Source organism: Eumetopias jubatus, unplaced genomic scaffold, assembly GCF_037043125.1.
Source record: "Eumetopias jubatus isolate StellerSeaLion01/CBP00866 unplaced genomic scaffold, mEumJub1_p1.0 scaffold_1, whole genome shotgun sequence".
NCBI lineage: Eukaryota > Metazoa > Chordata > Mammalia > Carnivora > Otariidae > Eumetopias > Eumetopias jubatus.
Genome location: NW_028274807.1, coordinates 204,616,811 through 204,628,657, shown reverse-complemented (window position 1 = coordinate 204,628,657; position 11,847 = coordinate 204,616,811). Strand labels below are relative to the sequence as shown.

Here is an 11,847-nt window from a genome sequence, read left to right as displayed (position 1 = left end):
AATTCTTGAGACGTCTTTGGTGCAAAAAGGTGGTTTTATTAAAGCCCGGGGACAGAACCCGTGGGCACAAAGAGCTGCACCGGGGTCATGAGGGGTGGCCCATTGTATACTTTGAAGTTGGGAGGGGGTTAGGGAGAGTGTAAGTCTCGAAGGAATTTTGAAAGCAAGGTTTCCAGGACCTTGAGGGGGCTAGCTCTTGTTGGGGAAAGGCCATTTATTACCGTCTAGTAAAACTTTAGTCATGAGACCCTTCCCATGCATATCGGTGGGCCCTATGCTTGGGGGATGATTGCCAACATGTCTCTTGGGGGCTAGAGATAAAGGAAGTTTCCGAAGGAATTTTTATGTTAAAATAGACTTACAAGATCCCGGGGGTCGGGCTAAGATCGCCTTTTGCCCTTAGCAATGATAATACCATCGAGGCAGCCCCTGAGTCCCTAGAGGAATGTCACTGCCTGTTTCAAGGACTTGTCTGTGGGCTGTAGGTAGTAAGGAAATTAAATTTTTCTTTTGCCTTTGTTTCCCACATCACTGACCAGTTGAGTCACTTCTGATTATTGTAATTTTACTGGTGCTATCAAATGAAACTGTCCCGGGTATGTATTAACTTTACTTTCTCCGTATGATCTGAATGCCAATTGCTCTGTTGAAATTTTATGCGCTACTGCTTGTAAAACTATTGCTGATTCTCGCCCAGTTCAAGAGTTCATCCGTTGGAAAGGAAAATAGGGCTTCAAAACGGATTCATGTCCAGAAATTTTATACTATTTCACACATTTTAAAAAAATATAAGAAACATTTTTACCTCTTGAGCCTCACAAGAACAGCAACGGGATTTGGACCACAGGCCGCAGTTTGCGACACCCTGGTTCCTTGTAAGTAACGTACGTTTCCATGGAAACTCCTATTATTCCCTACAGGAACACAGGAAGTAAAGTACAGGGATATAGTTGTTTGCAGAGCTGCCTGTGAAATACATTAATGCACGTAACGTGCCCAGAAGAGTGCCTAACGTTTTAACTATTACTATTCTGGAACTGAGGTCAGATACCCAGCTCAAGTCAAGGTCGATGGCTGGGCCAGGATTCTACCGGGCCGCCGGCGCAGCCGAACTACACCCTGCCCCGACTTCCGTGAGTGTTTGCGGGATTAGACTTCCGCCGCAGGAGCCGCCGAGGCCGGGGCTCGGATCCCTTCTCAGGAATTCCGGGAGAATCGGAGAATCTGGAAAAGCAACTAGGCGACGGAGCAAGATTGGCCACCTCGGCACGGGAGGCGGGACAACGGACCGCGAGTCGCCGGCCTAAGGCTATCTGCGATTGGTCAGTGCAGTATTGGGCGGGTTGTTAGGGTGCGGCGACGCTTGTCCATAGGCCGGCGCAGAAAGGGGCGGGGAAACGAGGGTGGCCGGGCGACTATTGCTCTGCGCTTTGCGGAGAGACGCTTATTTGCGATTGGTTCGTAAAGTGCGGAAGGCAGCGTTTGGCTTCGCTCAGCGATTGGCCCGGGGATGGGATGCCGGCCTTTTATTGGTTACTACATCTGGAGCCCGGCAAAGCGGAACGCCGAGCCGCCAGCGATCGGCTGGCGAGGACTGGGGCGGGCGTGCAGACCGCGAGGACCGCGTGCGATTGGCCAGCACCGGGACGGCGTCCCCGGCGCCGGGTCCCGAGTCGCGGTGGGCTATGGCTTCTGGCGGCTGGCGCTGGCTGCGCGGACTGCGGGCCGTGGGGCAGCCCCTGTTCCAAGGCCGTGCGCTGCTCGTCACCAACACGCTGGGCTGTGGTGTTCTCATGGCGGTCGGGGACGGCGTGCGCCAATCCTGGGAGGTCCGCAACCGCCCTGGCCAGAAGTTCGATCCCCGGCGCTCAGGTGAGGAGGCCGGCGCTGCTGGCCCTTGACCCCGGGAGACCTTTGACCCCAACCTCAGAATCGGAGACCTGTGACCTCAATTCCCCGCGGGACCCTTGACCTTGGTGTGCATCCAGGACCCTCACAGCCCACGCTCGGGTCTCCGTCCTCTCTCCCCGCGCCGGGGTCTCAGGCCTCTTTCCCAGCCCAGGTCTCCGTCTCCTCCTACTTCCTGGTCCCTGTCTCCTCCCGGACGCAGTTTCCGTCCGCTTTCCTTATTCCGTCACTGAGACCAAGCACTGAGCACTGGAAACTGCACCAAGGATAGTCAAGGGCTCAGCGTCTGGACCCAGCCAGCCTGGGATTGTGCCCTGGCCCCGCACATCCCAACCTGTTGTGCCTGTTTCCTCCTCCGGAAAGCTGAGCAATGGTAGAACTCGCTCACGGGGTGGTGAAGGGGATGAGGAGAGAAAACGGGAGAGGAGCCACTGAAACGGTTCCTGGCAGTGGAGCTTGTAATGGGAGAACATGCAGGTGGGCTCTGGGAGGGCTTCAGGTTTACCAGGGTGGGAGGGTAACCAGGGACGGAATGGATTGGGGGGCTTGCTGTCCCCCCCTGACTCTTGAACTGTTCTCAGCGAGCATGTTTGCAGTGGGCTGCAGTATGGGTCCCTTCCTGCACTACTGGTACCTCTGGCTGGACCACCTGCTCCCAGCGTCTGGCCTCCCTGGCCTCCCAAACGTCCTCAGGAAGGTGCTCATCGACCAGCTGGTGGCCTCTCCCACGTTAGGCGTCTGGTACTTCTTGGGTAAGGAGCCTTGTGAGCTTGGGCTTTGTCCTTCCCTGTGATAGGAGGGGTAGAGCCCGCTTTGTGTTAAGAGGGATGATGACGTGCATTTCTGATGGGCCTCTTCTGTGTGTGGCTCTGGACTGGGTGCTGGGTCACAGTGGTGCCAGGACAGACCCACTGGGGGCAGGTATGAACGGCAGAATCAGACAATGGTGCTTAGTGAGAGAGGGATGAAGCAATCTCAGGTGGGGCTCCCTGGGCAGTGGTTGAGAGGGCCGCCCAGAGGAGAGGACACTCAGCTGAGACTTGAAGAAGGAGCCAGCAGGCATGAAGAACTGCCTGTGCAAAGGCCCTGAGGCTGAAGGAAGAGTTGCTGAGGCTGGGGTTGATGGGGTACAATCATCCAGCCCTTGGCTCTGGGAAGAGTGTCGCTCCAGCCCCCCCCCCCAGCCTCAATTTCCTCCTTTTTGAAAGAAGGGAAATAAAACAGCCTCAGCCTCAGGAAGGGTACTTCATCCTTTGCGGTGCCTGTGTCTGTCTGTTTTTAGAGAGGGAGGTGGGAGGGGCAGAGGGAGAGGGAGAGAGAGAATCCTAAGCAGGCTCCACGCCCAGTGTGGAGCCGAACTCGGGCTCAATCCCAGGACCCCGAGATCATGACCTGAACCGAAACCAGGGGTTGGTCGCTTAACCTACTAAACCACCCAGGTGCCCCTAAGGGGGTGCGTGTTTATTTATGACCTCTCCCTCACTGGAACCAATTTGTTCTGCTTTCTTTCTCTACACCAACCACTCTGCTGTGTGTGGCCCTTCCCACCACACGGCTTTTAAACTTCTTGGTCAGTCTTCCAGGGACGCCACTGTCCCTCAGGGTTCCTGCCCCATCCGCTCCATCACCAGTACTCCCCAGCCTCTGACACTCTAATTTGTTGGTCTCCTTCCCAGGCCTTGGCTGCCTGGAGGGCCAATCGCTGGATGAGAGCTGCCAGGAGCTGCGGGACAAGTTCTGGGAATTCTACAAGGTGGGCCACGCCCACCACTTCGCTCCCTGCCCCGCCCTTCGCAGCCTCCGCCCTGCAAGGCCCCGCCCCTCACCACACTCCGCCCCTCCCCGCAGGCCGACTGGTGCGTTTGGCCAGCTGCCCAGCTGGTGAACTTCCTCTTCGTGCCCCCCCAGTTCCGAGTCACCTACATCAATGGCCTGACGCTGGGCTGGGACACGTACCTCTCCTACCTGAAGTACCGGGTGAGCTCGGTGGGCGGACCAGATACCCAGGGGTCTCCTCAGGGGCCACACGTTTGAACCCCAAATGGCGGTGCAGCTGCGTTCTAGGGTGAGGTCCTCCTAGCCTGTGATAATCTACAAACTACAGCAGGTGGGTGGGGAGCTGAACCCCAGCAGGGTGAAGACCCAGCCCCTATCTGCTGTTTGATGTGACCTCGGGCAGGACCTGCTGCGTCTGCCCCGCAGGACTGAGCCCAGCCAGAAGACAGATGGGTGAGGACTCTCGCTTGGTGAAGAGGAATCCAGAGGGGTGAACGGGGTGTGTGACCAGATCCCTCTTGCACAGACATATCCTGGGCCCGTCCACCCCTAGGCTGCGTGGCCCTGGGCACTGTGCAGATTGAGCTGCCCCAGCCCTCCAGACTGGATGCCAGACAGAGCAGGACTGACTCTGAGCAGGCCTAGCCTGGTCCTGGCCCCTCCCCAACCGCTAGGCATCTGGCTGGGCTGCCCCTTCCAGGCCTAGTATAAGACCTGTTTCCCCACCTGGAACACAATCATGAAGATGGTCACCAAGGAGCCCCTCTCACCGCAGGCCCTCCGTGAACCAGTGACAGATGTTCCCATCCGCAGCACTGGGCCCCAACCAGCCCGTCCCAAGCCCCAACCCCTCAACACTATTATGGGCTGGGCCCTGGGCCCAAGGTGGGGACATAGCCCATCCCCTTGGAGCAGGGCCCAGCCTGGAGTCAGCCCCCAGAATCTGGAGCCTTGGGCAGGGCCAGGTGGCTTCCAGTCTCATACTCAGATCACAGACTGTGGAAATTCTATTAAATTCTTTGGTCATTGAAAATCCTGTGGATGACCAAGGCCACCCTGGCAGGCTGGCACTCATGGGGACACGGTGTCATCCATTCACTTTATTGGGTGTGTGTAGTGTTGTCATGACATCTCCTGGGGATCTGGGGGGAACATTTGACACTCATGACGTCAGAACAGGTCTGGTGTTGGGGGGGGTCCCCAGGGTGGCGAGTACCCACAGCAGCCCTCACCTCCAAATAAGGGTAAAACTTTGGGGGTGAGGAGCCAGGCGGGCCATTACCTGGCTCTTATCCACCCCATGGTCCATGCTGAGACCCCCACAGTGGCCTTGGCCCACCGTGTCACAGCCGAGAGGCTGGTAGACCCGACTACCTCCCATCACCCAATCAGCCTGCCCTGGGGGAGGGGTCATCGGGCCCCCTCTGCAAAACCGGTAACTGTTGTTGGGGGTGAATTTTAAAAAAGGTGGGGTCTTGAGAGGAGGGTGAGTGGTGAGTTCACAGGGCCACGCCACGCCACGCCACAACAGGGTGGGGACAGGGCTGTATGTACAGGACGGGACAAGGGGTGGGTGGGGAGCCTGAGCCCCTGGGGGACATCTCCAATAAATAAATAAATAACTACGATAATAAATAAGGGTGAGGGGCTAAGTTGGGGGCAGGGGGGTTCTCACACCCTGGGCCAGTGGGAGCTGGATCGGGCCCAGGGGGTGGGCAGGGGTGGGGCCGGGATGGGGCCGGAGGCAGCTCTCAGCAGGCGCAGTCCTGATGTGGAGGCGCCTGCTGGTCCGTGAGCTGCGGGCCCTGCTTGGCGCCAGTGACTGCAGGGTCGGCCGTGTCCAGGGACTCAGACATCTTCTCGCAGATGACATCTACCAGGCGCTCAAAGGTCTGCTTGACATTGATGTTGTCCTTGGCGCTTGCCTCAAAGAACTCAAAGCCTGTGGGTGGGGAAGGGAGGGGTGAGGGCCCTGGTCCCCTCCCACCCCCACCCCCCAGAGATGCTTCTCTGAGGGCAGGGAACATCTGGAGATTCCTACTGCCAATCACTTGTGAGAGGTGCCAACAAGTCCTGCAAGGAAGCAGGTCAGCCCTGTTTCCCACACTCCTTCCTTCACCCTAAAACTCCCCTTCTCGTTTCCAGGCCCCTGGCAAGACCTATGTCCCTGCTCTCGCCATCCACCCTAGCCTGTGCCCTGGCCCCGGGCAGCATCTGGCACTCCATCCACCTGTGCCCCGCCCCCCCTTGCTTACACACCCTCTGGCTCCCAGTCCTTTGCAGGAGTCCCAGATCCTCGGCATATGGTTCAGGCCCTGCATGATCAGCCGTGTTTCCCCCAAGTGACCCTCGAGTTCCAGCCATATAAAATGATTTGCCAGAACTCCCAGGATCTTCCCCGCCTCTGGCCTGTGTCTAAAGTTGCTTCCTCTGCCTGAGAGACCACCCTTTGCTCGAGCACCAGATCCGGCACCTTCCTCCAGGTCTTACCTACACCAGGCAGACCCCCCCCCGCTCCGCCATGCATTCCCCCAGCCCAGGTCTCTCCCTCTGCCCCACAAAATGAGGCCTCTTGAGCCCAGCAACCCAACACGAGGCTAGCAGTGAGGGTGTCAGAGTGAATCAGTAACTTACTGCACAATGAACTCCTATGCATCCATCAAGATCCAGCTCCTGGCTCCAGGCCATTTGCAGAAAGTGTGAATTGTCTGGATTCAAATCCAGGCCCTGTCCTGGCTTTGCTGGGAGGTCTTGGGTGTGTCCCCTCCCTTTTCAGGGCCTCAGCGTCCCTTTCGTAGCCTGTAGGTGGGCAGCCCCGCTAGGCACTCACCAAGGTGGTCAGCCAACTGCCGGCCACGCTCCGACGACACCACCCGTTCATCCTCCATGTCGCACTTGTTTCCCACCAGGAGCACCTGGGCATTGTCCCACGAGTACGTCTTGATCTGGGTCGACCTGGGGGAGGCAGTGACGGGTGGGTTAGGTCTGGGAGGATCCTAGCTCCGCCGACCTCTCGTCTCCTCATCCCTCAGCACCCTCTAGCCCCCCACCTCCCGAGTACTGCTTGAACTTGGCAGGCTCGGGCCTTCCTCCCAGCCTCTGTCCTGCCATGAACACGGTCCCACGGCTCCCTGACCTTCGAAATCCCTTTCATGCAGGCTTGCCCACCCTTCCCAGATCCCCGTCCCCCAGACACAAGAACTTCTCCCTCCTCTGCCAATTCAGAAATTTCCCTAAAATGTACCGTTATTTGGGGCAGAAATGTAAATGTTTCTATCCTTTCACCCTATGCAAACTATTCTTATATTTTCTGCCCCCTCCCTTTTTTTTTTTTTTACCTATACATTTAAAATTTCATTTTTCTACCTGAAACGAAACTCTTTTTTTTTCCCCTTAATTTGAGCCAGTGCCACCACGTTTTAGTTATTACAGACTGAGAGCAGGTCTGAGAATCCAACACCAAAGACCGTCTGGGAGGCGGTGAGGGTGTGCTCACCAGTCCTGCACAGCGTTGAAGGACTCTTCATTGGTAATGTCATACATGAGGATAAAGCCCATGGCACCCCGGTAGTAGGCTGTGGTAATAGTCCGGTACCGCTCTTGCCCTGCTGTGTCCTAGGGGGAAGAAAAGACAGGGGTCAGAGAGGCCCCACACGTGAGCTCCTCAGAGTGGAAACCAACTCCGAGATTGTCCAGTCCAGCCCCCCTGAGGACCGGAGAGAAGCAGGGGGCTGGCACGGTGGCTCAGGGAAAGCAGGCTGGCCACCTACATGGAGAACATGGTGCTCAACCAACCTCCGGAGGCAGGTACCTACAGAATCATTCCATCATTCATTCAACATACCTGGGCGTTGACCTGTGTGTGCCGCCCTGGGGACACAGCTGTTAACAAAATGGACAAGAATCACTGCCTTGTGGAACCGACTACACAGTACAGGGAACAGATAATAAACACACACAAAAAAGGAAGAAAAATGCATCCTATGCTGGAGGGTGAAAAAGACTGAGGGGAAAAAGTTGGACAAAGAAGGCCGGGCAGTGTGCGCGAGGGTATGGTTTTAGAAGCTGAAGGAAGTGAGGACGGAACCATGTGGGGATTAGGGGAAAGACAATCCCGGCCGAGGGCAAAGGCCCTGAAGTGGGTCTGTGCCTGGATCATCTGAGAAACAGTAAGGAGGCGGGGGTGGAAGGAGACAGACCAGGCAAGGTCTCTCAGGTCAGGGGATGGGTCAGGTAGGAGCCATGGAAACGCAATGAGCAGAGGAGGGACAGCTCTGGCTTGGGATTTAACAGGTTCCTTCGGGTCTCCATGGGGTTAAGGGAGGTGGCAGACCCTGTGGAAGGTGTCTGCTCCTGTCCCAGAGAATGCGGTTGGGGGCCAAGATCCAGCTGAAACCTCATACAGACTCACATGAAAGCACTTAATGGGGGGAAAACTGAGGTACCGAGCCAAGTGATGCTCTCGATAACAGCAGGCAGAGAGGACCCAGCATTTGCTCCTTCCCTGCTCCTGGAGAGCAGTAATGAGGCACCCACGGGAGAACAGGGCACTCTCTTCTGGGCCTCCAGCCCCTGATACACAGAAGGCACCTGATAAATGCCCAGGGTGTGAATGAATGAATCCAGACAGGAAAGTGGCTAAGCTGGGGCTGCTTTTCTGGGAAGGTAAACTGATAGAGACAGGAGCTCCCCAGCTGGACCCACCCAGATTTGCAGCTTGATCCTCTTGTCGTTGCGGTAGATGGTCTTGACCTTGAAGTCAATGCCCACAGTGCTGACGAAGGCAGGCGTGAAGGAATCGTCTGCATAGCGGAATAGGAAAGATGTCTTGCCCACGCTGCTGTTGCCAATGATGAGGATCTTGAACATGTAGTCGAAATTCTGGTCCGAGGACTCCTTCTGCCCATAGCGTGAGTCTGTGGCGGATGCCATCTGGGTGTGCAGGGTGTAGGTGAGCCTGAGGAGTCCCCTTCCGCCCCCAACTGCCCAAGCCCCAGGAACAGGGTGCAGAGAACTCCAGAGCCCCTGAGAGGGGCTAGTGTTTAGAGATTACCTTTAACTCCTCGGGAGCCCCAGTACTAATGGTGGGACCCATGGCAAAGGGCGGGCCGTGACCTTGAAAGGCTGGAAGTGTCAAGGGAGGAGCTCAGAGAGATGGGTATGGGGACACCCCTGTAGCCCCCTCCAGAATGCCTTCACCCCAGATTGAGCTGTAATCCTAACCCCTAAGGCTGAGCGGGTAGGGGTGACTGCGGCCGGCCCCGCCCCCCATCAGTCATTCATGTTCCTCAGATCGGAGGCGCGCGGGCGCAAGTGCACACGCGTGTACGTTCCCGCGGGGATGTGCGTCGCAGCACCCACTTCCCTCAGACTCCCAAGCTGGGAGAGATCGGGCTGAGACAGCTGGTCATGTGATAGGGGCGGGGCGTGCACACGCTCACGTGCACGCAGTAGGGAACACACCCGTACACGCGTGTGCACATGAGAGTCAAATACATTCGGTGCACAGGAAAGGGACACAGACACTTGTCCGCACACCAACACGCATATACAAATGTGCAAACCCACCCGTGCGCGAAGCGCCCTCCACCCATGCAGGCGTGTACACGTCACCCACGCGGACACGCATTCCCGTGCACGTATGCACACGGCGTGCACGCACACGCACACTCCATGCGTCTCCTTCCACCCGCGTGCGGCACGCACTCACCGGGGTCAGGACACCCACCGGGTCACACGAGCATACCCCGGTACATAAGCAAAAGGGTATGCACACAGACCCGCTGGCACAGGCGGGCGCGCACACGCGTGTTCACACTACACGCACGCGCACGCACACAGCCTCCCGTGCGCACAGCTTCCCGCAAGGCACTCGCCTCCCTTCCCCCTCCGCCGCAGAGGCCAGGGGTGGGGGGTGGGGGTGAGGAGCGGGCAGGTAGGGAAAGCCAGGGCCCTACCCCTACAAGGGCTGTGACCGCCGCATCCTTCCCATTTAACCCTAGCCAACCTCGTCCCTACTCTGCCAAGCCCATCTGAGTCAAATGAAGGTTATGTAGGTGTTCGGAGAGGTGGGGAACTAGGCCGCCCGGGAACTCACCTTGCCCTGCACCGATGCGGTGGCGACCCTAGCGGCAGCGACTTTTTGGCGGCGGTGGTGACGGGGCCCCCTGCGTTGATGTGGGGCTGCGCGACAGGGGCAGAGGCGGCGGCGGCAGCGGCTCAGGCCCCTGCAGTCCGCGGTGACGTCCTGCAAAGAGTGAGGCGGGGCCTCCCATGCAGATACAGTCGTGACGCCATCCTGGGGCGGAGCGGCGCGTGGAGAAGCAGCCCACTGACGCACGCAGAGCCGGGAGGGGCGGGGCTCCCGCGCGGATTGACGCACGAATGGGGTGCAGTCAATGTGCTCATCCAGTAGAGCGCGGGGGCGGTGCCTACCTGCTCCTCCTCCTGGCTGTGTCAGGGAGGCGGGACTGAGTGGTACCCTCTCACTGGCTTAAGCGCCCGAGCGACGGACTGAGTAGCCAACCAGAGATCATCACCCTTCTGCTCCTGTCCAATGGTGGCTCCCAAGTGGTTGCAGGGATGAGAGGTTTGAGGCCTTCGCTGAGCCTGGGTCTTCAGGGGGCGTTCTCTTTCCCCGCCCCCTCCCACCTTTGGTCTGAGATTTCCGCGGTCCCCGCCCTGTCTTGGGTGCCGCGACCTCTTGTTAAAAACATTCTCAATTCCCAATCTCAGAAAAGAGGAACAAACATCTGAGAGACGCTCCATGCCCCCTAATTATGAGTTCAAAATAAGTACAAATGGGAGCGCCTGGGTGGCTCAGTCGTTAAGCGTCTGCCTTCGGCTCAGGTCATGATCCCAGAGGCCTGGGATCGAGCCCCGCGTCGGGCTCCCTGCTCAGCGGGGAACCTGCTTCTCCCTCTCCGGCTACCCCTGCTTGTGCTCTCTTTGTCAAATAAATAAATAAATAAATAATATTTTTAAAAAGTAAGTACAAATGGGAAAAAAAAGCGAAAATAGGGGCCAAGAGAGGCCCCTTCCAATTTCTGAGGCGTAACATCTCCAAAGATGACTGGGTTGGTAGATGCCCGATCCTGTTTCTGAGATGAAAAAGAAGAAGAAAAATAGGGATCAAGAGAACTAATTTCTCGAAAAGAAGGAAGGGGTTAATCGACACAAGAACCCCTCCTCTCCCTGAGCCCCACTTTCCGGAGAAAAATTCGAAGATAATGCTGAAGGGGGCAGAGAAATGGCTTACCTCCTAAATCCCCCAAAACCTGCAGGAAACAACAAAAATGCGAAGCAGAGAGAGTCTTAGCGAGGTTCAAAGACCTCGCTTGGGACTTGGAAGGAAGCCCGGCAGTCGGTGGCGCCCCAAACAGTAAAGATGGGGCTGGGAGATGCTTAATCCGACCCAGGTTCCTGACTTAAATGACAGGGGACCCATTCCCTCCATCCTGGGGAAACAAGACTCAGACAGTGGAGACTTTGGGGGCTGAGATGCTCAGTCGTTTACTTCCCCAAATCTTGAGGGGGAAATATCAGCAGGGCGGAAGGGGGCTGGAGAATGAGACCCTATCCCCCATTTTGGATCCCTGCCCCTCAACTCCGGTCCCCAGAGAATCTTGATCTCCTTGCTTCCTCCCCAGGCGCGGCGCGGGGCGGGGGTGGGGGGGTGGTGTTCGTCCTGTTTATAAAAAGCTCGCCAGCTGCGGAGGCGCCGAGAGACCAGAATAACTTAGCGTCTCCAGCCCGCCCTCCGCCGCCCCCCGTCACCGCCCCCTGGAAGTGCGGACGTCCCACGCTTTCCGCCAGCGTTTGGGAAATCTATTTTGATTAAGGGTAACATTTTTGTCCCTCTCCTCCACTCAGGACTCTAGAAGTATTACGAACCTACTGCGGAGAATTGGAAAATTGAGAAAAACATAAAAAATAAAAATAAAAATAAATTCACCCCTAATCTCCCCCTACAGGGAGATCGGCATTTGGTGGCGTCCCAAACACGGCTGGCCCACGACCCGGCCCGCGCACCCCGGTGGAGGTGAGGACGTGTAAGGCTGCTCAGCTTCCTTACTTCCCAAACGCATGCTTCGCCCTTCGTACGTGGGTGGCACTCAGAAATACCTGTTTTGGGGATGCCTGGGTGGCTCAGTTGGTTAAGCG

The 11,847-nt window shown here is 57.2% G+C and overlaps 2 protein-coding genes across 12 annotated transcripts; one reads left to right on the top strand and one right to left on the bottom strand.

The window, feature by feature from the left end:
- Positions 1 to 1,580: 1,580 nt before the first annotated feature.
- On the top strand, positions 1,581 to 7,631 carry MPV17L2 (MPV17 mitochondrial inner membrane protein like 2). Of its 9 annotated transcripts, none has more exons than XR_015769511.1 (6): positions 1,879 to 2,660; positions 3,585 to 3,661; positions 3,757 to 3,885; positions 5,513 to 5,574; positions 5,830 to 6,617; positions 7,092 to 7,631. XR_015769511.1 is itself a non-coding variant. In XM_088028995.1 (4 exons), exons 1-4 carry the CDS (start codon positions 1,686 to 1,688, stop codon positions 3,940 to 3,942), a joined length of 606 nt encoding a protein of 201 aa, XP_087885121.1. In that variant the 5' UTR covers positions 1,581 to 1,685; the 3' UTR covers positions 3,943 to 4,717. The 9 variants fall into 9 exon arrangements, 6 of the variants coding, with proteins under 6 accessions (XP_087885121.1, XP_027942971.2, XP_087885118.1 ...); XR_015769512.1 differs by having other exon boundaries at positions 5,513 to 6,617; positions 7,092 to 7,213; positions 7,304 to 7,631; XR_015769510.1 differs by having other exon boundaries at positions 5,513 to 6,617.
- RAB3A (RAB3A, member RAS oncogene family) lies at positions 4,765 to 9,926 on the bottom strand. Of its 3 annotated transcripts, XM_028087171.1 has the most exons (6): positions 9,782 to 9,926; positions 8,738 to 8,808; positions 8,389 to 8,616; positions 7,181 to 7,299; positions 6,515 to 6,639; positions 4,765 to 5,626 (listed from the first exon to the last, which is right to left on the bottom strand). In XM_028087171.1, the coding sequence occupies exons 2-6, from the start codon at positions 8,777 to 8,779 to the stop codon at positions 5,436 to 5,438; spliced, it is 705 nt and encodes a 234-aa protein (XP_027942972.1). In that variant the 5' UTR covers positions 8,780 to 8,808; positions 9,782 to 9,926; the 3' UTR covers positions 4,765 to 5,435. The 3 variants fall into 3 exon arrangements, with proteins under 3 accessions (XP_027942972.1, XP_027942973.1, XP_027942975.1); XM_028087172.2 differs by lacking the exon at positions 8,738 to 8,808; XM_028087174.2 differs by lacking the exon at positions 4,765 to 5,626 and having other exon boundaries at positions 6,213 to 6,639.
- Between the last annotated feature and the right edge of the window lie 1,921 nt (positions 9,927 to 11,847).